General features: G+C 35.9%; 1 protein-coding gene across 3 annotated transcripts; it reads left to right on the plus strand.

Annotated features, from left to right (window-relative positions):
* Window positions 1-597: 597 nt before the first annotated feature.
* Window positions 598-27,833, plus strand: atp8b5a (ATPase phospholipid transporting 8B5a). 3 transcript variants are annotated; one of them, XM_058774952.1, is made up of 29 exons: window positions 598-820; window positions 7,430-7,503; window positions 9,781-9,863; window positions 10,131-10,189; window positions 11,236-11,349; window positions 11,987-12,085; window positions 13,101-13,162; window positions 13,869-13,941; window positions 14,079-14,149; window positions 14,304-14,386; window positions 15,430-15,588; window positions 15,851-15,939; window positions 16,540-16,727; window positions 16,920-17,128; window positions 17,277-17,323; window positions 17,401-17,566; window positions 17,673-17,861; window positions 18,772-18,887; window positions 19,222-19,386; window positions 19,557-19,668; window positions 20,110-20,215; window positions 20,444-20,585; window positions 20,711-20,894; window positions 21,656-21,879; window positions 22,000-22,083; window positions 22,327-22,572; window positions 22,658-22,796; window positions 24,408-24,538; window positions 25,443-27,833. In XM_058774952.1, exons 3-29 carry the CDS (start codon window positions 9,821-9,823, stop codon window positions 25,761-25,763), a joined length of 3,621 nt encoding a protein of 1,206 aa, XP_058630935.1. In that variant the 5' UTR covers window positions 598-820; window positions 7,430-7,503; window positions 9,781-9,820; the 3' UTR covers window positions 25,764-27,833. The 3 variants fall into 3 exon arrangements, with proteins under 3 accessions (XP_058630935.1, XP_058630933.1, XP_058630936.1); XM_058774950.1 differs by lacking the exon at window positions 7,430-7,503; XM_058774953.1 differs by lacking the exons at window positions 598-820; window positions 7,430-7,503 and adding an exon at window positions 859-1,179.
* The last annotated feature ends 100 nt before the right edge of the window (window positions 27,834-27,933 follow it).

The raw sequence follows: 27,933 nt of genomic DNA on the forward strand, positions 1-27,933 counted from the left end.
AAGGGACAAATTTGACAAGGTAAACAATTTGGGGACAAATTCATATAAATATATATATATATATATATATCTCTCACTATATATGCATACACACACACACACACACACACACACCCCTGAGGACTTGCATGACTGTGTAACTGATTATAATTAGCTTTATATAAAAACAGAAGTCCTTGTTTAGATGGTTAAGTAAACGTGTGTATTGTGTGTGTGTGTTAGTCTGTGTGTGGCCTTGTGGTCATAGTGAACATGCTCAGTACTGCTGTACTTTGTCGGTGGTTAGAGGAATGGGGGAAAAAAAACCGGGTAGCTTCCTTTTTTGGTGTGCAGGAAATCGATACTTTTCTAGCAAGTAAGTGGGTGAGAGAGAGAGAGACACTGAGAGATGTATAGAGATCTTAACAAAAGTTTGACAGTCTGAGTTTATTACACAGGAAGACCAAGAGTAAATTAGTCCTCAGTTACCTCAGATTAACTGTCACTAGAGTGGTGCAAGAAAGACAAACACAGAAGAGAGCACTGCAAGTTGCCGCCCCTCTTCCTTGTTTATATAGAGTGTATGTGGTGGGGTCTCTCTCTCTCTCTGTGTGTGTGTGAATGAGTCTAGGCTGGATGCCTGCATTCTCTGTTTCCCATCAATGTAAAGTGAGAGCAGATGGAAGACTGAGAAGCGAGAGAAAGGAGGAGGAGAAAGAGAAAATAAGAGGGCAAGACAAAGAGGAGGAGACTGTTTGGCTGAGTTTGGCGATCTCTGGCTGGAGAAAGAAGTTCCACACTAGACCTACACACACTACGATGTCACCATAGGACATTTACGGTAAGAATCCTGAGGGTAAAGGTTAGGGGTGCAGCGAGGGGTCAAGGTCAGTAGAGGGTAATTCGTCAGACAGTCCTGGAAAACACAGGAAGTAAAACTGGGTGTGAGTGTGAAAGAGTAGTTTGCTTTTTCTCGTCTGTCAGCAGTCTTAAAAGAGGGGTGGGAAGAGTGAGAGGTTCACGTAATAAACAGTTTTTGGTTTTTGTTTTCATTGGTAATATTTGGTGTCAAATAGACTAAAAAAGTTGAGGTGTTTTGAAATTTGCATTCTGTTGGACTGTAACTTTTCTAACCAGCCTGCTGTCAGAGAAACATAGGGCACACAGGGTTTAACTCTTCTGACTTTACTTGAACACCAGGTGAGAACTGATGCAAACCACTGCTGTTCTTTTGTTATTCTGTGACAAAAAAAAAAAAAAAAACACTTTATGAATACTTTAATTTGATCACTTTTTCACAATAGTGATAACACAAGTTTAAATGTTTGAAATTCTATGTAACTCACTGAAAGCATCTTATTGTAGTGTACTACACCTCAAAAGGACTTGTGTATCTGTTTAGTGTGGGGGTCTCTAGGGATTATATAATATAATATAAATATAAAATTATATATATATATATATATATATATTATATTATATTAAAAAAATTATTTAAGCATCAAGTCATCCTATTATAATGATTTCTAAAGTATCTTGTGACACACAAGACTGGAGTAATGGCTGCTAAAAGTTCAGCTTTTCTATCACAGGAATAAATTACATTCATTTTGATACATTTAAAATATAATTTATGATGATATATATATATATTATATAATCCCTAGAGACCCCTAGAGATATATATGTATGTATGTGTGTGTATATGTATGTGTATATATATGTGTGTATATTAATTAATTAAATGCAGCTTTGGTAAGCATAAGAGATTTCTTTCAAAAACATTGGAAAAATAAAATGTTGCCATCCCCAAAGTTTTGAATGGTAGTGTATATTTATATCTACATATTAAAAGAATATTCAGTTATTTGTGTTTTGGGCTCTTTGAAAGACCAGTATATAGGGTATAACTGTAAAACCCTTTTGGTTGTAACTGGAACTTTTTCTTTCTTTTTTTTTTAAAGAGTGTAGGATAATTTTTGCTTGTTTTTGTATTTAACGTTTAGTACTGTTGATCACAGACTTCTAAAAATCAAGCAAGAAAACTCAAATGTTTGTCTTGTACTGTAACATATTCTCCAGACATGTTTAGTAGATTCTGGAGTCTGCTTCTCCTCAGGTTCAGGAGTTTGTCATGTGTAGGATGGCTTTTTTGTATGTCTGTGACTGTAGCATGACCCTGAGTTCCTCCGGTGGCCCATATAACTCGTTGTCAAATACAGCAGATAAATAATGCAGTGACAACACACAGCAGGCTCTGTCTGATCAGATATGATTATCTCTCTGACAGGCTGTTATTGTTAATGGATAAATAATTAAAAGGTCATTAGAAATGACATGCCTTTATCTGGTAAAATGAGAGGCCTCTCCTCCTTTTGCTATACCTGAGTGCCGTTGTGAGGATTGGCTGAATTATTCATCAGCTCTTGTCTTATAGATTTTCCATTTAGTTGTGATTTATCGCTTTAATGCCTTTACTAAACTTTTTTTTTAAAGATGAAATTGATAATTGGCTAGGTGTTCAAATGCAAGCAAGCTCATTTAAGGCTACTTGGGAAAAAAAATCTATGTATCCGTATGAATAAGTGTAACACAAGTAGATAAGGAAGTTTAGTTTAGATGTTCAATGTTTAAATCCCATGAGGGTATTTCAGTAAAATCAGATAAAACAGAAGTAGCGGAGTTCCTCAAATTCTATTGTACTGTGATAAGCTGCTAGCATAACAAAAAGCAAGGAATAAACTAATATTAACAACAATAGAAGAAGGACAGCAACATGCCACAACTAGTGTGGCATCATATTAGTTATTTTGACGTAACTTTATTATGACTATTTATTATAACTTTATTACACATTATTTGACATAACTAGCCATCCGACTTTATTTATTTTTGTAGATTATAAAAAGTAATAAGCAGATGGATAAAAAAAAATCTTAAATTGAAGGAAAGACCTGATCTGTACAGTACATAGATACCAGTGGCAGGTTGCATAAACTGCATAGACAAGTATTACAATTTATTTATCTAATCTGTTTCTGGTCATAATGTAGATTGGCTTATTTTGAATCCGAAAAGTAAGACCAATCTGCTAGTTGGCCGTACTAGTTTAAGACGTATAGTAGCTATTTATGCTGACCTCAGAATATCATGGATATTTACAGATGGGTTATTTTGACCTGGACCAGTAAGCAGCCACACAGAAAATGCTAGAAAAAAGTACTTGAAACCATCATTAGTCAGATCTCCATCGTAGGGTCATAAATGCCAAGCATCTCACATTGGGACGTTACTAATTCAATTCACACATCTACTGTATAGTCCCAGCCATGTATCTCCAGTGAGATGTTTTAACCAACCATTGCTCTTTATCTTGAGCTGCCCATCGTGTGGCTCTTCCCATGATGTCCGCCTCTGACTGACTCAGTCAGCATGTTTCCTGCACCCCCTGAGTGAAGCTGAGGAAATGATGAAATCCCACTGCAACAGCGGCACACTTCACATTTTGCCTTCAGCTCACTACACAGACTTTTAGTACAGGGTCTGCTTCAGGACAGGTTTGCTAGAGATGATGCTCTTGGCCTTTAATGTATAACTAGAGCTTCCTGTACTGTCCCAGTGCATTAGTGCTGGAGGAGCGCTTGTGTTTATCGAGGTGTTCTGCTTGGAAAGCAACGGTTAAAGATAGCGTTCCTTCACTAGCTATATAATATGTAAACTAGAGGGAAAGTTGTCTCTCTTAGTCTTAGCCACCTTTGTCTCTGTTGACTTGATTCAGGTTGAACCTATCAGACCTTCTGAAAGTCTGTGGATGAGTTTTGCATGGTTTGCATGTCTAAGGCACACTTTGATGATGTTCCAGACCTGTTTTAATCTTGCGTGTGACATGATGTTTGCATAACTAAAAGAAAAACGTTTTCAAGGAAACATTTTGTTAGCCAAGTTTGGAAAGAAAACATCTGGTAAACCCAAATATTTGTGTAGCGGTTACTTTTTGTAGCAGATTGAACTTTAAGCAGGCTTCAGCATTGGTGTTTGGAAGCAACTGACTAGCGATGCTGCTAACTTAACTATATTTGTCAGTACTGTGAAAGTACTTTAGCTTTTTACCCACTAACAACATACAATAATATTATATTAATTAATATTCTTATTATAAAATAATAAGAGTAAAATATTTATGGATTCATGTCATTACAAAAATACCTGACAGTCTACAGTACTCTTATAGTGAAATATTTACCTGATTTGTTTTTAATCCATTAAATTGGAGCGTTTTCTAGTTTTAGCTGTTTAACTGTATCTGTTCAAGTTTGACGCTATCCCTCTCATAGATATCCATTCATTCATTCGTAATAATGTGTGATTAAAAGCTATGATTCAACTTTGATATTGCCTATTAACAACTTTGTTGTTTGGTAGGCTACCTTTTGTTAGGAGCTTGTATTGAAACTAACTACTATTAAAATGTAGCTGTAGTTGAACTATTTACACATTACACATATCTTGCAACTTGACAAACTGTAGTTTCAAAGAATCTCTCCCAGCATTGTTCTGCTGTCATCTCCAGACTGGATTTACTCACTAGGCAATTATTGCATTTCTGAGGAATCCTGCTACAAGTCGCTGCATGTTTTATACCGTCCTGAGATGCATGTGCTAAACAACATAAGCTACGTGTTGCAATCGAGACTCCAGACTGAAACATTTGACACTTATAATGCAGATTACAGTTCAGTGATTCATTTGAATGTTGTATTGTATAATATATTGATACTTTAGTGTATGGTAACATTCACTGTTTGTTGCTAATCTTTTAGCTTTCCCACAGTCTGTACAGACTGCATTGTACAAGTGTTCACTTGTTTGTCATTAACACTTCCTTCTATTGTATGATCTTTCAGCAGTTAATCAAAATGTTGCATTTCACAATGTTTTTCTCCATTCCCTCTCAATTAACCAGACTGAGCTTCAGTTGCACTGTTAGTGTGTGTGCATTCAGGGTTTATATTGATACCTTGCATTGATTTGTATATATTATATTATATTATATTATATTATATTATATTATATTATATTTTATATTATATTTTATATTATATTATATTATATTATATTATATTATATTATATTATATTATATTATATTATATTATATTATATTTATTATAGATACACACGGTGACATGTACTTTAGTCTTCAGTGGGATTCTAAAGAAGCCCTTGTTCAATGAACTGCCCTACTTTCAAAACCACTTAAGTGGTTTTAGTGCCTGTGTTTTCACACCCTCATAAATTGTCCTATTATTTATCTTTTTTTTGTAATTAAAACCAACATTTATTAAAAGTAATAGCATGTGACACTTTAACTTTTCATTCATTCATTCATTCATTCATTCATTCATTTGCATGCTCTTTTGATTCTGTTATGGCGTCTATGGCCCAGCTTACCCTCAGGGAACTGTAAATTATCTAAAGTGGTGTGGAACAATAGTGACCAGAGCATGCCAGCACACACACAGGCATGTGGGGTATTCAGAGACACACAAAGCTTGTCAGGAGACAGGATCTTACTTCTCTTGTATGCATATTTAACTCAGAATTCACTCAGATGTAAGCCAGGCACACGTGAATACACTCCTTTGCTCTGCTTTGTTTGTTTTTGTTTTTTTAAACAAAACTGAGATGGTGCTGTAATCACATTTCACAGAAACAAGAAAGCACAGGTAAAAAAAAAAAAAGATTTAATGTTGGCTTTGTGTCAAAGTGAAAAGTGGAAAACGAGAGGGCACACAATAGCCCCTCAGAAAACTCACACACATATGACTCGCACTTGACTTCTAGACTCTAGACAGTGTTTGTAAAATTGCCAGTCATTGTTTTTTTCTTCCAAAGAGAGGAAGGTCAGAGTATTGAGTGAGGATTTTCTAGGTGTTGCCTTAAATTCTTTATAGGGCAGTTGATGTGTGCATATAACTATTTATTTTTTTATTTCTGCTTAGCATGTATATGTGTATGGTCACCATTTTTAATCACCTTTGAAATTAATTTTGAATTAAATTAGCACAACCCACAGGAAGTTGAACTGGAATTTAAATTAAAATGATGGACATAAAATGACTCTAGTTTCAAGCACTTTAACTTTTTCTTTGAATTACAGTTCAATTTTCTTCTTCAAATTTAAATTTAAATTTCTCAAAAAATTCTCAATTTAATTGGAGTTTACAAGGCAAGTGTGTGCTTGTGAAAGGGAGAGCACGAGTGGATGATTTACTAAAACTGAAAGTTTTGCCTCTTTCTTTTCTGTGGTTGAATTTTTTCTGTCTGCCTTTTTGCCCTTCTGCTCACACCTTGCTTCATTAAGCACGTCCTGCATATGGCAGTTTCAATACGTTTTATATTTTTGTTTTTTCAGTGACTACTTTTTTTTTTTTTTTTTTGCTGTACAGTGAGGCTACAGCCTAACCCTACTGTGGTGGCAGTGAGACAGGTGTTCCTGTAGCATGCGTGTTTGCAAATATATACTTGCATATGTGGTTTTTATGAGTGCATATTGTGGCCAATGCCTTGTCATTTTGCACCCCCTCAGAACCCCCCTGTATTTGTTTCTGTGGTTTAATTGGACTTGTCTTTCTTTTTCCAACCACTTGCACCATCACTCAGTGACCCCCTTATTTCTGTCCTACTCTGCCTATTTTCCTGTAAATCACTCCCTGAGTCTTGTGCTGCCGTGAAGAATTAACTTCAGAATGTTTGCAAATTTGGCTTGGGTGTTGTCTCTGTCTCAATACATGCTGTAATTGGGGGGCTCAATCATTACTGAAAATTAGACCGGGAGAAAGGTCTTATGCATTCCATTGCAAATTAGATTTTGCAGTGTAAAGATTCTGTATGCTGATTGTACAGATTACAATGAAATGTAGAATCAAAAATATGATGATAAATGATAAAACCTTTGCTTTTGCTTTTTTTCACCATACATTGAAAGAATACAATGACATGGTATCAGACCTCAAAAAGGACAAAAAAAGCACTGAAAAGGCCAATGAAAGTAGTTATATGATGCCTTTTTTTATGAAGAAAAGTACAAAATTAGAATTATTATTATTTTATTTTTCCTTTTCTGACAGTTCTCAAATAATTGTCATATGGCCTACTTTTATGATATATTTACTGTGCTTTATTTGGTCTATTCCAATGCTGTCTGCTAGCATTGAATGGAAGTGAGCAGCTTAAACATTCAGTTAAATATCTCCTTTTATGCTCCGTGAATCTCAAGTCAGGTCACCAGGTTTCAAACTACATTAATGTGAGTAATTGATGACAGAATTTACACTTTTGTGTAACTATATCCCTTTAAGGCTTCCAATTAAACTTGAGTAGGACATGTACTGATTTGTAACCCCTTAAATATTTATTTTTGGTTTTCATAATGACTAGTTTTTTTCCAGTGATGTGGATAGCATAACCAAGCTGTGGCCGCAGTGGAAAACAGCCCTTCCAGAGGTGCTCTAGCATGTGTGCTGTACGTTTAAAACACACACACACACACACACACACACACACATATGTGGGTTCTATAATTAACTCTTGTGCTGAAGTCACTCTGGAATTCTGTCCAATGGGCGGGTTTCATAAGTGCTGTTTCCTCAGCTTGAAATGTGTGCGTGTGGTGTGTAAATGTGCAAATATACTACCTTTTAAAAGTTTGTGGCCTGTAAGATTTTTTAAAATGTTCTTTTATGTTCAGCAAGGCTACGTTTAAACAGTAATATTGTAAATATTATTTCAATTTAAAATAACTCTTTTCTATTGTAATTTTTTTTTTTTATATATATATAATTTATTTCTGAATTTTCAGCAGCCTTTAGGCCATTCTTCAGTGTCACATGATTACACTTTTTTTCTCTTTACTATCCCTTTTTTATATATACAGTCATGGCCAAAAGTATTGGCACCCTTGGTAAATATGATCAAAGAAGGCTCTGAAAATAAACCTGTATTATTAATCCTTTTGATCTTTTTTTTTTTTTTTTTATCACAAAAATCTAACCTTTCATTGAACTAAAACAATTGAAAATGGGGGAAAATCTCATTATGAAATTAATGTTTTTCTCTCATACACGTTGGACACAATTATTGGTACCCCTAGAAATGCTTATGAGTAAAATATCTCTGAAGTATATTCCCATTCATATTTACAATTTTGAGCACTCCAGGGTGATTATGAACATGAAATTATCCAGCCATGGCTTCCTGTTTCACAGAAATATAAATAGGAGGGAAAACAAAGTCCAAATTCCCTTAATCATCCATCACAATGAGAAAAAACTAAGAATAGATTTCTGATGTGCAGCAAAAGATAATTGAGCTTCACAAATTAGTGAAGTGGCTTTAAGAAAAGAGCTAGAGCAGTGAAAATTCCCATTTCCACCATCAGGGCAATAATTAAGAATTTCCAATAAACATAAAATGTTACAAAACTGCCTGGAAGCACGTGTGTCTATATCGTCCTAATGAACGGTGAGAAGGAGAGTTTGAGCGGCTAAAGACTCTCCAAGGACCACAGCTGGAGAATTGCAGAAAATAGTTGAGCCTCGGGGTCAGAAAACCTAAAAAAAAAAAAATTGTCAAACAGCACCTACATCACCACATGTTGATTGGGAGGGTTTCAAGAAAAATTCTCCTCGCTCATCCAAAAACAAACTCCAGCATATTCAGTTATCAGACACGACTGGAACTTCAAATGGGACTGGCTTCTATGGTCAGATCAAACTAAAAAATGAGCCTTTTAGCAGCAAACACTCAAGATGGGTTTGGTGAACACAGGGATAAAAAGTACCCCATGTGTACAATTAAATATACTGCTGTATTTTTGATGTTGTGGGCCTATATTTCTGCTGGAGGTCCTGGACATCTTGTTTAGACACATGGCATCATGGATTCTATCAAATACCAACAGATAAAAAAATCAATAAGTGACTGACTCTGTTAGAAATCTTATAATGGGCCATGTTTGGATCTTCCAACCGCATAATAATCCAAACACAAACCTCAAAACAACACAAAATGGGTCACTGAGCACAAAACCAAGCTTCTGCTGGCCATTCCAGTCCTCTGACCTGAACCCTGTAGAAAATGAGTGAACTGAAGAGAAGAAGCACCAACATGGAGCTGGGAATCTAAAGGGTCTGGAGTGATTCTGGATGAAGGAATGGTCTCTGATCTCTTGTCAGGTGTTCTCTAACCTCATCAGGCATTATAGGAGAACATTTGGAGCTGTTAAACCGGCAAATGGAGGTTTCAAAAAGTATTGAATAAAAGGGCCAAAATTGTGGCCAATGTGTATTAGAGAAAAACATTTATTTCATAATGATATTTCCCCCCTTTTTAAATTCTTATTATCCAATGAAAGGTTAGATTTTTGTTAATTTTTTTTTTTATATATATATAAAAGATCAAAAGGATTAACAATGCAGATTAATTTTCACAGCCGCCTTTGATCATATTTACCAAGGGTGCCAATACTTTTGGCCATGACTGTAAAAAAAAAAAAAAATATATATATATCAATCTTACTGACCCTAAACATTTGAACGGTTGTGTATTAGTGTGTTCATGTCTGTTTATTTGCATACATGGTGTGCCACAGTTGTGTTTATCCATTAAAAATGTATTGGTGCTTTTGTTCAAACAAAAAGTGCTTAAAGATCATTTTGAATCACCATAATCATTAAGCAGTTTACACACTCTTCCTGAAAGGAAAACAACTCCCAGACAAGTGTTTTGTTCTGTTTTTCAGAGAAATTATGATTAATACTTGAAAAGGAAGAAGAGAAGCCATGTCATTCTTTGGCTTAGACTGTACGCGGAAGAAAGAAAAAGGTACATGCACGACATACAGCTCTGACATCAGAACACTATCAAACCAAAGTCTTTCATCACTCAGAAGTGAATTGTCATTGTTGAAGTATGCAGAGACATTCATTGGTTGATTTCCCCAAAAAGTTGAAATGCTGTGGTGCTGTTGAAAATGTTTGTTTGTTTGAGCATCCTGACAAACACTTTGGCTCATCAACTTGCTTAACCTAAACTAACCAAAACTAACATTTATAAAGATTATATACAATTTCTCTACGTATTTTCTTCTAGAGGTGGAGAGGAAAATCAGAGCAAATGACAGAGAATATAACTCATCATTCAAATATGCTGTGAGTATAAAATCAGAAAATTGACAGAAAATCACTCATTCAAACCTACAAAAATGAACATTTATGGGTAACACGTTAGAATACTGTTCCATCATTAATGAATAACTACACAAGAACACGAGTAATGCAATATTAGCACTCTAGTAACTACTAGTAACAAGCAACTGATTAATGAATTGGTAAGTAATAGTGCTTAGTCGAATATGGTAGTTCACTATTATCTAATCAGTAACTATAATTTTTTTCCATACCTCCCCAAGAACTACTAAGAACTACTGTTTACAGGTTGATAATTAATATGAATAATACATAATGTATAATTTATTCTAAAGTAAAGGTCATGGTAACTCACTAGTAATGACTCAAGTATTACCAAATTCTTCAGAAGGAATTACTAATTATTTGGATCAGTATTCTAAAGTGAAGATCGTGTTAACTCCCTAGTAATTACCGAAGTCATTGTAAACTTTTGAGGTTTTTGTTAGGTCCTGGTTAGTAATTATTTTAGCTAGATTTGGTAACACTTAAATCATTACTAGTGGGTTACCATGATCTTCACTTTAGAATACTGATCCAAATAATTAGTTTCTTGGAGTTCTCAGGATATATGGAAAAAAAATTTTAGTTATTGATTAGCTAATAGTGAACTACCAGTTTCAACTTAGCGCTATTACTTAATAAATCGTTAATCAGAGTTTCTTGTTAGTTAATAGTAGTTACTACAATTTTAATAGTGCATTAGCCATTTGTTCCTGTGTAGTTATTAATTAACGATGGAACAGTATTCTAAAGTGTTAACCATTTATGTTTTGTCTGATGACACAGGTGTCCGCCAAACAGTTTCCTCTTAACACATTGCAGTTATTTTTAGATACCTTTCTGTTAAAAAAAAAAAACCACTTGTCATCGTCTTTCATCAAGCATACTTATATTTGGAAATGACTCCCAGCATGTGTGATTTTTAGACAAACCACACCACCACATGTAGCATGATGTCTGAACAACACTATTGAACCGTCTTTCATCTCTATCTTTTCTTCCTGAAGACCAATTCCATCAAGACCTCCAAATACAACCCCTTCACTTTTCTGCCTCTCAACTTGTTTGAGCAATTCCAGAGGATCGCTAATGCCTACTTCCTCTTCCTGCTCATCCTACAGGTGTGTAAAATCCAAGTTTACTGAGTGAAGCACTGGAAGCAGGTTACAAGAGTGATATGTTCATAATATGTTTTCAAAATAAATAAATGAATGAATAGGGATTTGAATACAAAGTCTGTCCAATTCAAAGGAAGTGAAATTCTTTCAGGATGTTTCCTCAATTTGACACATTTAGTTTAGTCGTGCATATTGCAAAGAATGGGCTTGTAACGTGACCCTGACTTCCCGTATCAAGTCTACACCCCACACATTTTAAATGACTAAATGCTTGCACAATAATGACCGTCTCATGACCTTGTAACTTCATTTACCTGCTCTTTACTAGCATTGACTTTGAGGCAAGTCAGCTAACATCAGCCATTTTGGTTACTCATCATGGGCAGCTATTTTCTTTCATGCAAGTAAAGCGACCATATACAGTAGTAAATCAATGGAGAGACTGTAGCAGTTCAAAATTACATGATCAATAACGGACAGTATTTTCTTAAGCTCAAATCTCGCAGTCATATACAACTTCTCACATTCATATATGTGCAACGTCTCTGGCTCACAATAAAGTAACTACATGCATGTTGTTGCCATTACTTTAATATCATGTTCCCACATTCAAAGCACATTAACATGTTTTGTTTCGTAGGTTATTCCTGCTATTTCTTCTCTGTCCTGGTTCACCACTGTTGTCCCTCTAGTCTTAGTATTATCAGTGACTGCAGCCAAAGATGCCATTGATGATATTGTAAGTACACGCATGTGACTATATACAACTGACGAACTGAAGATCTATTCATTCTTTGTTTATATTTCTTCTTTTTTCCCCTCCTGAGAGGAAACAGCAAGATCTGACTGTGATTAGACAGTTTTTGGCAAATTATTCCTTTAAAGGGAAAGTCCACCCAAAAAAGACAATTCTGTCAACATTTCCTCACCCTCATGTTGTTCCAAACATGAATGACTTTCTTTCCTCTGCTAAACACAAAAGAAGACATGTTGATTATTTATAACAAAGCAGTTTTGATCCCACTGACTTGGCTATAGAAGCTATAGAAGTCAATGGGAGCCAAAACTGTTTAGCTACCAACATTAGAAAACAGTACTCCACAGTAGAAAGGCCGTCACACAGGTTTGCAACATTTTGTTGATTATTTTACACCATGTAGTACTGGATAGCTTTGCCCCACCAATCATTTCTTTTGTCCCAATGTGATCCAGAGGACCTCCAGACTTTCTGCCAGATCCCAAACGGAGCTAACTCTGGGTTTCCCATGCTCTGGTTGTGAGTCTTATGGAAATAAATTGACATTTAGTTAATGAGACTGGCAGCTTTTACTATAATACTCAGTACGCGTCTGATTTAAATGCCCTTTACTTTGGCACACAGGCGTCATCAAGTAAACTTTCCTCTGAGCAGCAGAAAATCGTAAAGCGAAAGGTTACGGATCTAAAATTTGTCAGCGGTGGACTGGAAAATTTGATACAGTTAACAGGAGCCACCTCACCCTCAGCAGGAATACAATAGTCCTTATGTTCCTGCTGAGGGGAATTAGGGAGTCGCACTTCTCGCCCCTCCTCTCCTCTTTCTCTAGCCTTCAAAAACTGGGATGAGCTGCTTTCTGGATGCAGAAGGTCTTGGCATTTGAAGACAGAGAATTCTCTTCTGTCTTCAGAAATTAATTTATCCCACGAGAGCTTCTGTTACATTTTTCTTTTTGCATTCATTTAATTTCCTAAATGTTTTTTTTTTTTTTTTACAGAATCGCCACAGAAGTGACAGGAAGGTGAATAACCGTAAAGTGAATGTGCTCATCAGTGGAAAGTGAGTGGCTGTCAAAATTTGTTTGTCACTCTCTGTACACACCTTTTTCAAACATGAATTTCACATGACACCAAATGCAGTCAGAGCTATTTTGGGTTTAATAATTTGCTGTCAAGACGTTTTTTTTAATATTGTTTATACAACTTTAGTTTTGGTATATGATCATGAACTGAGTGTTTCAGTAACATTTATCATATTTTGGTTTCATAAATTTTGCCTATAATGTAGCTCAACCCAGGTGCATTTTTTTCAATATTTTGTTCAGCTAGTGTGCATGCACTTTCTAGAGGCCAAAACTTTGGCCTATTCAACTGAAAGGTGGGATTTAGTAAGTGTTCTTCTCCAAATACTGGTAACCTGGAATGCTTTGAATTTTTAACTAACTACAAAACAAACACATCAGTCACAACAGGACACAGCTGTAGATGCATCAAACGGTTCTTCCTGTTGTTCTGACCTGTTGTTCTAGATCACACACACAATGAATGGCTGCTTGAACGATGCTTCAGATTTCTATTTTTGAAGTACTTTTCGTGGTGGTCAGTCATCATATTTAAAATGTCAGTATCAGGCTCAGCAAGAATGTGCTCATAATTTATGTTGAGTTAAATAGAAACACATGACCCACACACCCTGAGTGTTGCAACTTCTTGTAATTAGAATGATGTGGTTTATGTGGTAATTTGTTCTCTTTCTTTCAAAATAGACTGATAAGCGAGAAATGGATGAATGTGCAAGTGGGAGACATCATAAAGTTGGAGAACAACCAGTTTGTCACAGTAATACATTTTACAGATTCAGATTTAGATTACATTAAATGTAACGTTAAACTATATATCATTACTTAAAGATTTAGGATCAGATGTAAATTGATATTGAATTAACATCACCTTGACTCTCTGTATCATCCTCACAGGCAGATTTGCTCCTGTTGTCCAGCAGCGAACCTCTCAACTTAGTGTACATTGAAACTGCGGAGCTGGATGGGTGAGTACAAGACACAGGAAAGAGGCATTGTTGTTTTTATGTATGTGCAGCTATATTAAATACTTTTGTGTTGTTTTAATGAAGCTGAAATATCTCATGTGAATATATTTTTTAAGTTTCATGTTTGTTTTCTTTGTTGCTTTTTGTCACACAGAGAAACCAACCTGAAGGTTAAACAGGCTCTGACTGTTACGGGAGACATGGGAGACAATTTGGAGGCTTTGGCTGCATTCAATGGTGAGGAGAAAGAGAGAGAGAGAATTCCTTGCTCTAGTTAAAGGGATAGTTCACCAAAAATGAAAATTCTGTCATCGTTTACCTTCCCTCAAGTTACTCCAAACCTACAAGAGTTTCTGTTGAGCACAAAAGAAGATTACAGAATGTTGGTAACCAAACAGTAGACGGTTAGCTACAAGATGAAGTATAAGAAGCACAGACTGTTTAATGCTGCACAGAGATGCATAAATGCAATTACAACTATATATTTTGATACTAGGAGCTGAGGAGAGTCAGAGCAGACATAGTTTAGTCTGGAATTTCCAGTATGCAGCTTTGCATCTTTACACTGAATTTTGAGAAGGCCTGTACAAATGACGATGAACACACATAAGAGATGTGTGTGAGTTTTGTGAGATTTTGCCTGGGTTACTCTATGATCATACTCCTTCCATTCATAGAGAGCCAAAGGGGGAGGGGCATGTCCAAAATCAAACCAGTCACAGCTGTGAGGGAGGGCATATGAACAATTACCAACGCTGCCTACACTGATATCTCTCCTTCATACAGATATTAATCTCTTAAGAAGTCTTTACTAGTTAATCATTTAGGGAAGGAACTTGAGTCAGCAACACACTACCCTTTCCAAGTCTTTTTTTTTTTTTTCTCTCTTATTTGGCTTTTACAAATATGGAAAATAGTACTTCTTCCTATTTTGCTGTGTTCTCCGATAGGAATCTCAACTTTTTTTTTACTAGGCAACAAGATAAAACTCTGATTTTTCTCCTGAGCAAAACCCCAGCTTACATGTCTCCTGTAGAGTTTCAAAAGAGAACAATAGTTTTCATTTTGTGGTCAGAAAATATTAAAGTCTGCTAAAATAAGCACAAATGTATCAGTTTTTTCCCAAAACCAAATTATCTGAGCTATGCAATTCGCACACACACACAAAATGTTAATAGAAATGAAATGTAACTGAGAACTCCCAAATCTTCTCAACTTCTAAGTCTTTCCAACTTATGAGCAATAACATTTTCCTCTGGTCTTCTCTGTGCTTTCTTCAGGGGAGGTGTACTGTGAGCCTCCTAACAACCGTCTGGATCGCTTTACAGGCACGCTGACGTTCGGCACACAGAAATACTCTCTGGACAACGAGCGAGTTCTGCTGAGGGGCTGCACGCTCAGAAACACAGACTGGTGTTTTGGCCTGGTGTTGTTTGCAGGTAATAAATTCAGGCATATGAGTGGTGTGTGCTCTGGAGCTGTCTGGTGTCCCAGTTCAATTCCTCTTTATTACTGCAGAGAATGTGTGTGTGTTTTATGCTTTTGAGGTTGTAAAATGGTTTGCCAGCCCATAGACTAAATAGACTAGACAAATACTGACTTTTAAATAAATAATATTCTGGATTTATGATTGAAATCATTATAGAGGTTTGGTGTCCTGAAGGAAAAGTATCGTGGTTCATGTATATGTTATGTCTTCAGGCCCAGAGACTAAGCTGATGCAGAACTGTGGGAAAAGCACCTTTAAGAGGACAAGTATCGATCGACTCATGAATGTACTGGTGCTCTTCGTAAGTTAAATGTCTAATCTATAGTTCTTTTACCACCTTTATACACCATATGTATGTTTGTACATGTGTATATATATATATAGGCCTACTAATAATTTTTTTTTAGCAAGGATGCATTAAATTAAACAAAAGTGACTAAACACTTTTACTCTTATAAAAGAGTAAAAATGTAAAATTTTCCACAAAAATATTAAGCAGCACAACTGTTTTCATTACTGATATTAAAAAGACCTTTGAGCAATGATTTCTAAAGGATCACGTGACACTGAAGACTGGAGTAATGATGCTGAAAATTCAGTTTTATAAACTAAATTCAAATTATTAACATTAAAATCTTTTAAATTGTAATAATATTTCACAGTATTACTGTCTTTACTGTATTTTTGACTAAATAAATGCAGCCTTATAGTGAGCATAGGAGACCTCTTTTAAAAAAAAATCTTACAACCATAATCTTTGGAACAGTAAACTATAAAAATGAACAGAAAAGTGAATATATTAATAAAAGACTGTATTTGTTCATATAATATTTAATGTCATTGGTTAGTATGTAAGCAGATGGATGGTAACTCTAAGTTAACATGTTTGATCTCTTTGTAGATTTTTGGGCTCCTGGCTCTTATGTGTATTATTCTGGCTGTGGGGAATGGGATTTGGGAAAACCATGCAGGGTCAAAGTTCAATGCCTTCCTTCCACGGAAAGAGAACACTGCGTTTTCAGCGTTCCTCACTTTCTGGTCTTACATTATAATCCTCAACACTGTGGTGCCCATCTCATTATATGTCAGGTAGAGTGTGTTCATGTACTGTATATATGTTTGTTTTCTCTGAAAAGTAACATTAATCCAAACTGTCTACAATTGGATGTAATGCTGCTGTAATTTTTCAATTAAGCCTTTGACTAAAATTGTCATGCTGATGAAATTTTGCACTAGTTTAAGAAAAGAATGTCGTTTTCATTCTCTGTTTTTATGTTGCAGTATGGAAGTAATTCGGTTAGGCAACAGTTACTACATCAACTGGGACAGGAACATGTATCATGCACGAACTGACACGCCGGCTGAGGCTCGAACCACAACGCTCAACGAAGAGCTCGGTCAGATCAAATACATCTTCTCAGACAAAACCGGCACGCTCACCCAGAACATCATGACCTTCAACAAATGCTCCATTAATGGGAAATCTTACGGTCAGGACCAATCTCACATGCATCAGTTGTTTATTATATTTATAGGCCTATATTATTTCAAAAGATTGCCAAGACACGAAACTCCCCTGCAGCGATCAAACAGCCTGATACTGTTTGAACTTAAAAGTGTGTTTTCTCTGCTCTACAGGAGATGTTATTGACCACTATAGTGGACAGAGGCTGGAGATCACAGAGGTGAGAAACAAAGTCTCAAACAATTGCAAGGGATTTTAATGAGTCTGCTGGGTTAATGAGTTTGTGTTTGGTAATAGGAAATGACACCAGTGGATTTCTCCTTTAACCGTCTTGCGGACCCAAAATTCTTCTTTTATGATCATAGTCTGGTAGAGGCTATAAAGCTGGAGCTTCCAGACGTTCATGCTTTCTTCAGATTACTCGCTCTCTGTCACACTGCCATGGCAGAAGAGAAAAAGGAGGGTGAGTGGTTGTGTATAATGTGCCTTACCTTTTTACTGTATGTGTACCATAAAACATGCAAAATTGTAAAATTGTTTTATTTGTTTACTCTCTATTTACTCTGTAGGTGATCTAGTGTACCAGGCCCAGTCTCCTGATGAGGGCGCTCTGGTCACAGCCGCGCGTAATTTTGGCTTTGTGTTCTGCTCACGCAGCCCTGAGACAGTGACAATAGAGGAGATGGGGATTCAGAGGAGCTATGAGCTGCTAGCCATCCTGGACTTTAACAATGTGCGAAAAAGGATGTCTGTAATTGGTATGCTCACTGTTGCTTGAACAAACAGTTTTTACCCAAAATGAAAATTTCCTGAAAATGTACTCGCCGTCAGGCTGTCCAAGATGTAGAGCTTGTTTCTTAATTAGAACAGATTTGGAGAAATTTAGCATTGCATCACTTGATCACCAATGGATTCTTTGCAGTGAATGGGTGCCGTCATAATGAGAGACCAAACAGCTGATAAAAACACAATAATCTGATGTGACTCCTGTCCATTCATTATTGTCTTGTGAAGTGAAAAGCTGTGTGTTTGTAATAAACAAATCCATCATGAAGACATTTTAACTTTAATTGCTTCTGGCTAAAATAAATGTCCTCTGTCCATAATATTGGTTTCTTCAGTGAAAAAGTCATCTCGTCTGAATCAGGAGAGAAATATGCACAGATCAAGCTAACAAGTTTACAAGTTTAAACCATTCTAAATAAATATATGGGTGGGTTTTGATGTGAGAAGACAACAGGGGATTGACTTTTTCACTAGAGGAATTGTTATTATATAGATTATAAACTGATTATTTGACCAGAAGTAATGGTTTAAAGTTAAAAATTCTTAATGAAAGATTTGGTTTTTACAAATATGCATCTTTTCGTGTTATTTGAGTCATGTGGATTACTTGTGGATTATAGTGACGTTTTTATCAGACGTTTAGATTTCATTCTGACGGCACCCATTCACTGCAGAGGATCCACTGGTGAGCAAGCACTGAAAAGCGAAATTTCTTAAAATCTGTTCAGATGAACAAACATAACCAATCTACATCTCGGATGGCCTGATGGTGAGCAAATTCACAACACAATTTTTGGCTGATCTATTGCTTTAAGAAAGCTCCATGGCTCTTCTCATATAGTGTTTATTTTATGTGTGTTAAATTTGTGTTTTTTCTTTCAGTTCGTAATCCAGAGGGCAAGCTCTCCCTGTACTGTAAAGGAGCAGACACCATCATATATGAGAGACTACATCCTTCCTGCAGCGAACTGATGAAGGTCACCACAGAGCACCTCAATGTGAGTCAACACCAGAGGGCTCTAGTGAGACTACAAAGAGAATATTTGTTTATCTCTCAGAGCTTCACATGCTATCTCACACACTTTAGGCAATATAGCTCTGTTCCAAAACCGTGTGAGCTGCCTTTCTGTCTACATAGTCAGTGAATTAATAACTTTTAAACTTAAATAGAACATTATACGCAGGTTATCTCCATAGGAAACTCTACAGATTTCCCCACAATAGGAGTGCCTGCCATTCACAGAGTTACAGTGCATACACTTTAAATCTTGCCCATTAAATATATATTTGATTGTGCATTCTTTCAACATCTATTTCTCTCTGCCTCTGTAGGAGTTTGCTGGTGAGGGGTTGAGAACTCTTGTTCTTGCATATAAGGATTTGGATGAGGAATATTTTTCAGAGTGGAAACAGCGCCACCATGAGTCCAGCGTGGCGCTGGAGGACCGGGAGGAGAATCTGGAGAAACTATACGAGGAGATTGAGAAAGACATGATGGTATGAACAAATCATGCACCCACCCACACAAAAGCATAATTAGAGGTTATAGTCTTTATGTTGGCTTTTCGGTTTAATTTACCCAAAATGTTAGCCTTTTTTTTCTTTCTTTTTTTTTTTTTTTGTAGAATATGATGCTAAAGTGTTTTTGTGCTGTCCTTTTTGTGTAGTTAATCGGAGCCACTGCAATAGAGGATAAACTTCAGGATGGAGTCGCTCAGACCATTGAACAGCTGGCCAAAGCTGAAATCAAAATCTGGGTGCTCACTGGTGACAAGCAAGGTGCTTCATTATTTAATTCTAAAATGTCTTTATGCTGTTAATTTGAGACCCTTAATCACATCCCCAATACTGACTATGTTTGCATTGCCTAACTAATTTTCTGTGCTGTGCATCTCATGCTATGAAGAGAGGAATAAAGGCATTAAGCAACAATCTCTTACCAAAGGCTATTTTTTCTTTAAACTAAAGCTTCTATGTTTTATATTATGAAAGTGCAATGATTCCGTTATGTAACATAATGAGGTCAGTGCTTGTGTCATTTATAGTCATTATGTAATGTACTGATTACCCACCATTTGTGTGTGTGTGTGTGTGTGTGTGTGTGTGTGTATGCTGTTGTGTGTTCATGGTTGGCAGGATTGTTAATTAAGTTCCTTTAATGATAAAGTACCAAGTTGCCCTCTGAAAACTTTCTTGTTTCTGTCTGTCTGTCTCTAACAGAGACCGCTGAGAACATTGGCTACTCATGTAACCTGCTGAGGGAGGAGATGAACGACGTGTTTATTGTTGCAGCTAACTCACCCGAGGAGGTCAGACAGGAAATGAGGTAATATGTCTCACGAAGATGACATATGTATCATATATTTGAGTGCTAAAACACATGGGCGAAGTCAAAATTCCTAAATTGGGTGGGAGTCCACAAAATGGGTGTTTTATAGGGAAATTTTAATGATGTCAATTGTGACAGTATGATTCTTTTTCCTGCTACTGTTTTGAGACTTTTTGTGTATGTTAGTACAGAATTTCTATTTAAATTGTCTCTTTTTTTGCAAAGGGATGCCCGTTTAAAAATGTGTCCTGCTACTGAACAAGACAAATTCCTTATTCCTGAGGTTATCCTGGGTAATACTCCTAAAGTGGTTCTGGATGAAAATGTAAATGGCGACTACGGACTGGTGATAAATGGACACAGCCTGGTGAGAAAGTCTCTTTCTCTCCTCTGCACTTTCTTCTGCCTGATGAATGTGATGTGATGCTGAGATGGGTGTGGCTGCAGAGAGTAAAACCATCTTATTTCCTGTTGGGATCTTTGTGTACCTAGGCATACGCTCTGGAGAGCAACATGGAGCTGGAGTTTTTACGGACGGCTTGCATGTGCAAGACAGTCATCTGCTGTCGAGTGACTCCTCTGCAGAAAGCTCAGGTGGTGGAGCTGGTCAAGAAATATAAGAAAGCGGTCACTCTTGCCATAGGAGATGGAGCTAATGATGTCAGCATGATTAAAGGTGAATTCAGCTTGACAACAGTACAGATGCATAATAAAATAAAAACTCTTAGGAATTTCTTTGTGTTGTTTTATTATATAAAATAACATTTTAAACAGAAAGTAAAAAGATTTTCAAATGTTCCTGCAGATATTAAATCACAATTGGAGTTTTGTTGCTTTTAGTCCTTGTTCATAGCAATGCAGTGTTAGTTTAGTGTTATTTGTATAATATTCTAGTATTTAATTAAAGTATTAATATTTTGATTTTAGCTTTTATTTTTATATTTTCAGTGTTAATTTACATTTTAGTTTTAAGTTTTTTTTTTCAATTTTTCATATTTCCATTATAGTTTTCATTTTTTATTTCAGTTTTAGTTTGAAAATCATTTTTTATTTCAGTTTTACTTTAGTTTTTAGTAATTCAAATTAAACTTATTTTAGTCAGCTGCAAAGAAGCATATCTAATTTTAATAAGATATGATATCTGATAAGTTTTTATGTGTAAGTTTTTATCTAATATTTGTATTTTATTTTATTTTAGCTTTATTTAAAAAGTTTAATAGTTTAGTTTTAGTTAACAATAACAACATTGTAGCACTGAGACCATCTACAGTGTATGTTGGTGTACTCCCAAAAGTGACTTTTATGATTCTTTTGCTGTGCTAATACTTGTGCTTTTAACATTTAACATTAACATCAGTGTGATACATTATTCAAGCTTTATTTTTATTTTATTTTATTTATTTTTATATTAATCTTATCTATCTTCTCCTTCTGCAGCGGCTCATATCGGTGTGGGTATCAGCGGTCAGGAGGGGATGCAGGCAGTGCTGTCTAGTGACTTTTCTTTCGCTCAGTTCCGTTTCCTGCAGCGCCTCCTGCTGGTACACGGCCGCTGGTCATACCTGCGCATGTGCAAGTTCCTCCGTTACTTCTTCTATAAGAACTTCACCTTTACCTTTGTGCACTTCTGGTATGCATTTTTTTGTGGCTTTTCCGCTCAGGTGAGACAAGTACAGTAGAACTGAAAACTGTTATTTTTTTGTTGTATTTACCCTTGCAAAGACTTTACTTAATTATTTGTAAATATAAAAAGCATTTTTGGTTCTTGCATGTCTTTCTAGACGGTGTATGATGAAGGCTTCATCACTTTGTATAACTTGGTATACACTGCCCTGCCTGTTCTGGGAATGAGTCTGTTTGACCAGGTAGGTGGTGTGTGTGTGTGTGTGTGTGTGTGTGTTACATGAAATTACAAATCATTTATATATGTCCAAACAAATAAAATACACATTATTCTGAATTCAGACAGTTATGAAAGGCTAATATTAAACAGTGTCAATTCACCATGCTCTTGTGTGTTATAAAAGACAAATAAGACCTAATGGTTAGAAATGAACTGGTTCGTTGAAATGAAATATGACTTAATATTGTTTTTCATGTTTCTCCAGGATGTGAATGCTGGCTGGAGTCTGGAGTACCCTCAGTTGTATGTGCCAGGGCAGTTGAGTCAGTACTTCAGTAAACGTGCTTTCATGATGTGTGCACTTCACAGCTGTTACAGCTCTCTAGTGCTGTTCTTTGTGCCTTACGCTGCTACATATGACACAGTAAGAGACGACGGCAAAGATAGTGCAGACTATCAGTCATTCGCACTGATTACTCAAACCTGCCTCACAGTCACTGTGTGTGTACAGGTCAGTTTAACATTTGCAGTTGTGTGTGTGATTCATTTGATTGGAAGTCTTTTTTCCCTTAATTTCTGCTCTATGTTCCATACAGCTGGGGCTGGACCTCTCATACTGGACTGTTGTTAACCATCTCTTCGTTTGGGGAAGTTTGGGAATGTTCTTCATATTGACCTTCACCATGTACACTGATGGACTTTTCCAGTTACGTCCATCTTCTTTTGCATTTATAGGTAAGCATGGGTTGCATTTGTCTATATAATTTTTTTTAATGCAAAAATGTATAAATAAAATAAAAATAAAGCAAAATAACCATGTATGTGTGTGTGTGTGTGTGTGTGTGTGTTTGCAAGTCACAATAAGACTATAAAACATTACTGAAAAAAATTACAGTACCCTGCTGCTCAAAAGTTTGGGATCAGTAATATTTTTTATGTTTTTTTTAAGGGATTCTCTTCTGCTCATCAAGGCTGTATTTATTCGATCAAAAATACTGAAAAAACAGTAATAATGTGAAATCTTATTGCAATTTCTAATATTGGTTTCCTATTTTAATATACTTTAAAATATAATTTATTTCTGTGATGCAGCGCTGAATTTTCAGCATCATTACTCCAGTCTTCAATGTCACATGATCCTTCAGAAATCATTCTAATATGCTTATTTGCTGCTTAAGACACATTTCTTCTTATCTTATTGTGCTGCATACAGCGATACATTTTTATTCAGAATTCTTTGAGTAGAATATAAACTGTGTTGAAACTGTTGTGCTGCTTAATATTGTTTTTTGGAACCTGTGATACTTTACTTTATCTTTGATTCTTTGATGAATACAAAGTTAAAAAGAACTGCATTTGTTCAAAATAGAAATCTTTTCTAACAATATAAGTCATGACATTTATTCATTTAACACATCCCTCCTGAATAAAAGTATTAATTTCTTAAAAAAAAAAAGAAAGAAAAAATTACTGACCCCAGACTTTTGAATAGCATTGTATATTGTAACACATTTCTTTTTAAAATAAATTCTGTTCTTTTTAACTTTGTATTCATCAAAGATTCAAAGAAAAAGTATTTTTTGATCGAATAAATACAGCCTTAATGAACAGAAGAGACTCCCTTAAAAAACATAAAAAATCTTACTGATCCCGAACTTTTGAGCGGCAGTGTATATGTATGTGTATACACAAACACACGCATGCGCACACACACTTGTTTCACTATCCTTGTGGGGACATTCATAGGCGTAATGGTTTTTATACTGTACTTACTGTATGTGCTATTGCCCTACACCTTAAACCTACCCCTTACAGGAGACTTTCTGCATTTTTAGATTTTCAAAAAACTTAATTCTGTGTGATTTATTAGCTTGTTTGCCTGTGGGGACCTCAATTTAGGTCCCCACCGTGACACGAGTCCCCATGAGTCTGTGTGTATTCAGGTTTAAGTCCCCACCTGAATAGAAAAACAAGTACACACACACACACACACACACACACACACACACACACACATACACACACACACATACACACACACATACATACACATACACATACTCACTCACTCACTCACTCACACACTCAAACTCTCTCTCACACACACACACACACATATACAGTGTATATATATATATATATATATATATATACAGTATATGTTGAATGGCCATTTATATATTATTGTTGTTATTATTCATATTTTTTCATTTAAATTTATATTATTAGATTATAACAGTGAAATAAAATGTTTAGGCTATGTGAAAATAATGTTGCATTCCATAATTTGACATGCTATAAGAAGTGTGTAGTATACAGTGTGTGTATGTTGTTGTTTTTTTACAGGAACTGCCCGAAATTGCCTTAACCAGCCCAACGTGTGGCTGACTGTAGCATTGACAGCTATACTGTGTGTGCTGCCTGTGGTTGCTTACCGGTTCTTCTACAGCCAGATCTCTCCTACCATCAATGACAAGGTATAGAGTTACTTAACCTCACAGTGCTGATCCTCAAATACAGTTTAATTCACAGTTCCATTTACTTGCCGAATAACAGTAAATTACATCAATATTCCATGAGCCATTATTATATCAATTACATTTAAGGGCATTTATTACACATTGGCACAATCTGATTATGCAGTAACATAATTTATAACATAATAAACAGTACATGTTTACATGCACATCAAATTCCGTTTAAGGTCTATATTCAGATTGCCGCCGTATTCAGAGTGTTCAGGTATCAGAATATTCCTGTAATACAATATGCTCAGTTTTATAACCTTTTCAATGATAATTTAATTAGGACCAACACTTTTCACCTTCTAAAATGCCTGACACCACCACAAAAAGGAAAGGGTCAAGCAATCATTAATAATAATAATAATCGTTCAAGTTAATTTCTTTTAATAAGTCTCATTGTCACTCTAGAAATGCATTGATGTTTTTTTTATTCTTAATGCTGCAAGTCATTTTTTTATCATTTTGTTCTGCAGATGAAAAACACAGAACTGCATTCTGAATTCAGAATAGTGCATTTAAACAAAATGCAGTGATTTCTCTCATTTTAAAATGTATTTTTTTATTTTATTTTATTAACAAACACACAGAATAATGCGATTGGATTGCAGTGTTAACGTGACTCAATACTAATGTTGCCAAATAATATTGGAGTTTTTATGTGCATGCAAATGTAATCATTGTGAGTGGCTAAATGAGAGAATGTCTTTGTAATTGTGTGTAATATAGTAGTATCAAAATGATAATAGTATAATGAATAATAGAGTAAAGAGAGAGAGACAGTATCTCAAGTGTTTGCTGAAATTGATGGATAGATGGGTGCACAAATGAACATTTGTGTTTTGATTGTTAAATACAGGTGAGGTATAAGGTGCGTCAGATGAAGGAGCCCGCTCCTCGTCCACGCCGCACCAGGCTCACCCGAAGGAGCACACGGCGGTCCGGTTACGCCTTCTCGCACGCTCATGGTTATGGTGACCTCGTGACCTCTGGCAGATTTCTGCGGCGACATGCACCTGCTCGCTCCTTGGGCTTGATTCCCACAGGACGCTCTCCTGGGTTCAAGCCCACAGGTCGGTCTGCGGGCTACAGCCCGGTCGGGCGAGAACAGAACCCCAAACAGAAAGTAGAACCAACGTCACTGCAGATGTTCCGTGCGGTTAAAGACTCTTCCTTTTGAGGGTGCAGCTTTTCAACCAGTGCTAGAACCAAAACCCTAAATACTGTTTACAGGGTTTGAACTCTTGGGGACAATTTCACAGCTGCTGTGTTATGCGTATATAGCAGAATACTGTATATGCACACTAAGAACAAAAGACTTGATTCCGAAATGTACGAAATCTTGTTGGGGAGTGTGCATAGACACATTTGTCACTCGCAATGGAAATGTGGTTTACAGCAAGAACAAACTGAAATATCCGTCATGCCGAAGGACAGAGAGTATATACTTGTCCTTTCTACTGTCATCACTACAACGGGAGCGACAGACAAACTTGACTGCAAGAGAGCAAAAACAATGGCATGTACATGATATCATAGAGGAAGTCATGAGTAATTCAAAACACTGTTTCCTGTTCTTTTCCTCTTCCAGGTACTATGTCGACTAACTCCTTTTGACATGAGCCCCGAGTTCAGTATAAACCACACCCAACAGTCATTTTACAGTTATTTCATAACTCAAACGGGACAAAGCATATTTCCTATACTTTTTCTTTTTTTTTCTGAGGTCCATTTATAATATTAGTCAACTTTTTCTTTTGCACAAAAACAGTCCTAGTTTCATTTTTCCTCCCTCTTTCTGGCCTGTAGAATTAAAGGGATAGTTCACCAAAAATGAAAATTCTGTCATTAATTGATGTCGTTCCAAACCCATAAGACCTTCGTTCATTTTCGGAACCCAAATTAAGATATTTTTGATGAAATCCGAGAGCTTTCTGACCCTCCATAGAGAGCAATGCAACTGAAATATTCCCGGACCCAGAAACATACAGTAGTAAGGACATCGTTATAATAGTCCATGTGACATCAGTGATTCAACTACGTGTGGTTCAACTTTCATCAAAAATATCATAATTTGTGTTCTGAAGTTGAACGGGTTTGGAACGACATGAGGGTGAGTAATTAATGACAGATTTTTTTGGGGGGGTGAACTATCCCTATAAACAGGCCTTTTTGCTACTGTACCTTTAAGAGCTCATATAAGAGCTTTCTTAGCACGTGAAATGAGTAAAGGCCTGTTCAGACCAAGAACATTAACTATAACGATAATTATGTTAGCATCCACACCAGGGAGTGATAACATTGTTTATTAGATTGGATTGGATTCTGATTGGCTGTCAGTTTTATTTAATTTTTTTTCTGTCAGCTGGGGAAAGAAAGTTTTGCAAGCGATTCTAACATTATTGTTCCTCTGTTTCGTTATTGTTATGGTGTGTGTTATTCTGTTAAATTTATTGTTATAGTTATCATCATTGGTGTGAACAGGCCTTAACGGTGCTGAAATGGCCCTCAAATAGTTAAGATTGGAGTGACATGATCAAGGACCTTGTTAAAAATAAAGTCAGCTGCTTTACTAAGTTTGGGATGCATTGGACAGTAACTGACAGCCAGAAAAAGCCCATATCTTACACTTATCTTTACCAACTTGTTACCAGCTCAAATAATCATATCTATAATAGTATCCATCCCATTATTTCACCGACTAGGCATTCCAAGTTGCTGAATAGACTTTATTTTTGTTCATGTGGGGGGTTTGTGTTAATGTATTCCTCACTTTGACAGCACACAGTTAGAACTTCCAGAACTTCAGCTTCCAGAACAAGACATTTTTGCAGCTTTGTTTCTACACATGGAGTAGGACAGGGGTTTTGACTTCCAAATGTTTCAGTATTTTAAATCCCAAAGTCACATATTTCAAAAGATCAAGGAAACATCCATTTTTCATGTCATGACATCATTATGTCTATGTTTAGAGCTAAAATGAAATGAGGAGACCAATTTGGAGATATTCATAGTATTAAATACTACTCATAGAGTGCCTTCCATATGACGTTGACTTACAGATCAATGTTAGCATAAAGAGTTCTTATGGTTTGAGAACATACAAGTGTATTTTCAGCACAGTAAAAAAACATTGTAAATCAGCATTACTTGGTATACTAATATACATCCTATTCATACCCTAGTTGTACTATGCAAATCCTGTATTTTTTTTTTTTTGTACAAATAAAATACTTTTTTACACTTTTTATATTGTATAAAACTGTAAGTTTGTTCAAGTCTTGTCAGTTACACATGGCTGTAAGTTCACCCTGAAATAAACATTCTGCCATTAATTATTCACCCTAATG

The sequence above is a fragment of the Onychostoma macrolepis genome, chromosome 05 (assembly GCF_012432095.1).
Source record: "Onychostoma macrolepis isolate SWU-2019 chromosome 05, ASM1243209v1, whole genome shotgun sequence".
Classification (NCBI taxonomy): Eukaryota; Metazoa; Chordata; class Actinopteri; order Cypriniformes; family Cyprinidae; genus Onychostoma; species Onychostoma macrolepis.

Coding starts and splice junctions, on each gene's coding strand:
- atp8b5a (XM_058774952.1), top strand. CDS start 9,821: ATGTCATTCTTTGGCTTAGACTGTACGCGGAAGAAAGAAAAAG. Junction 15,940..16,539: donor TGAATGTACTGGTGCTCTTC/GTAAGTTAAATG, acceptor ATCTCTTTGTAG/ATTTTTGGGCTCCTGGCTCT. Junction 17,324..17,400: donor AGAGGCTGGAGATCACAGAG/GTGAGAAACAAA, acceptor GTTTGGTAATAG/GAAATGACACCAGTGGATTT.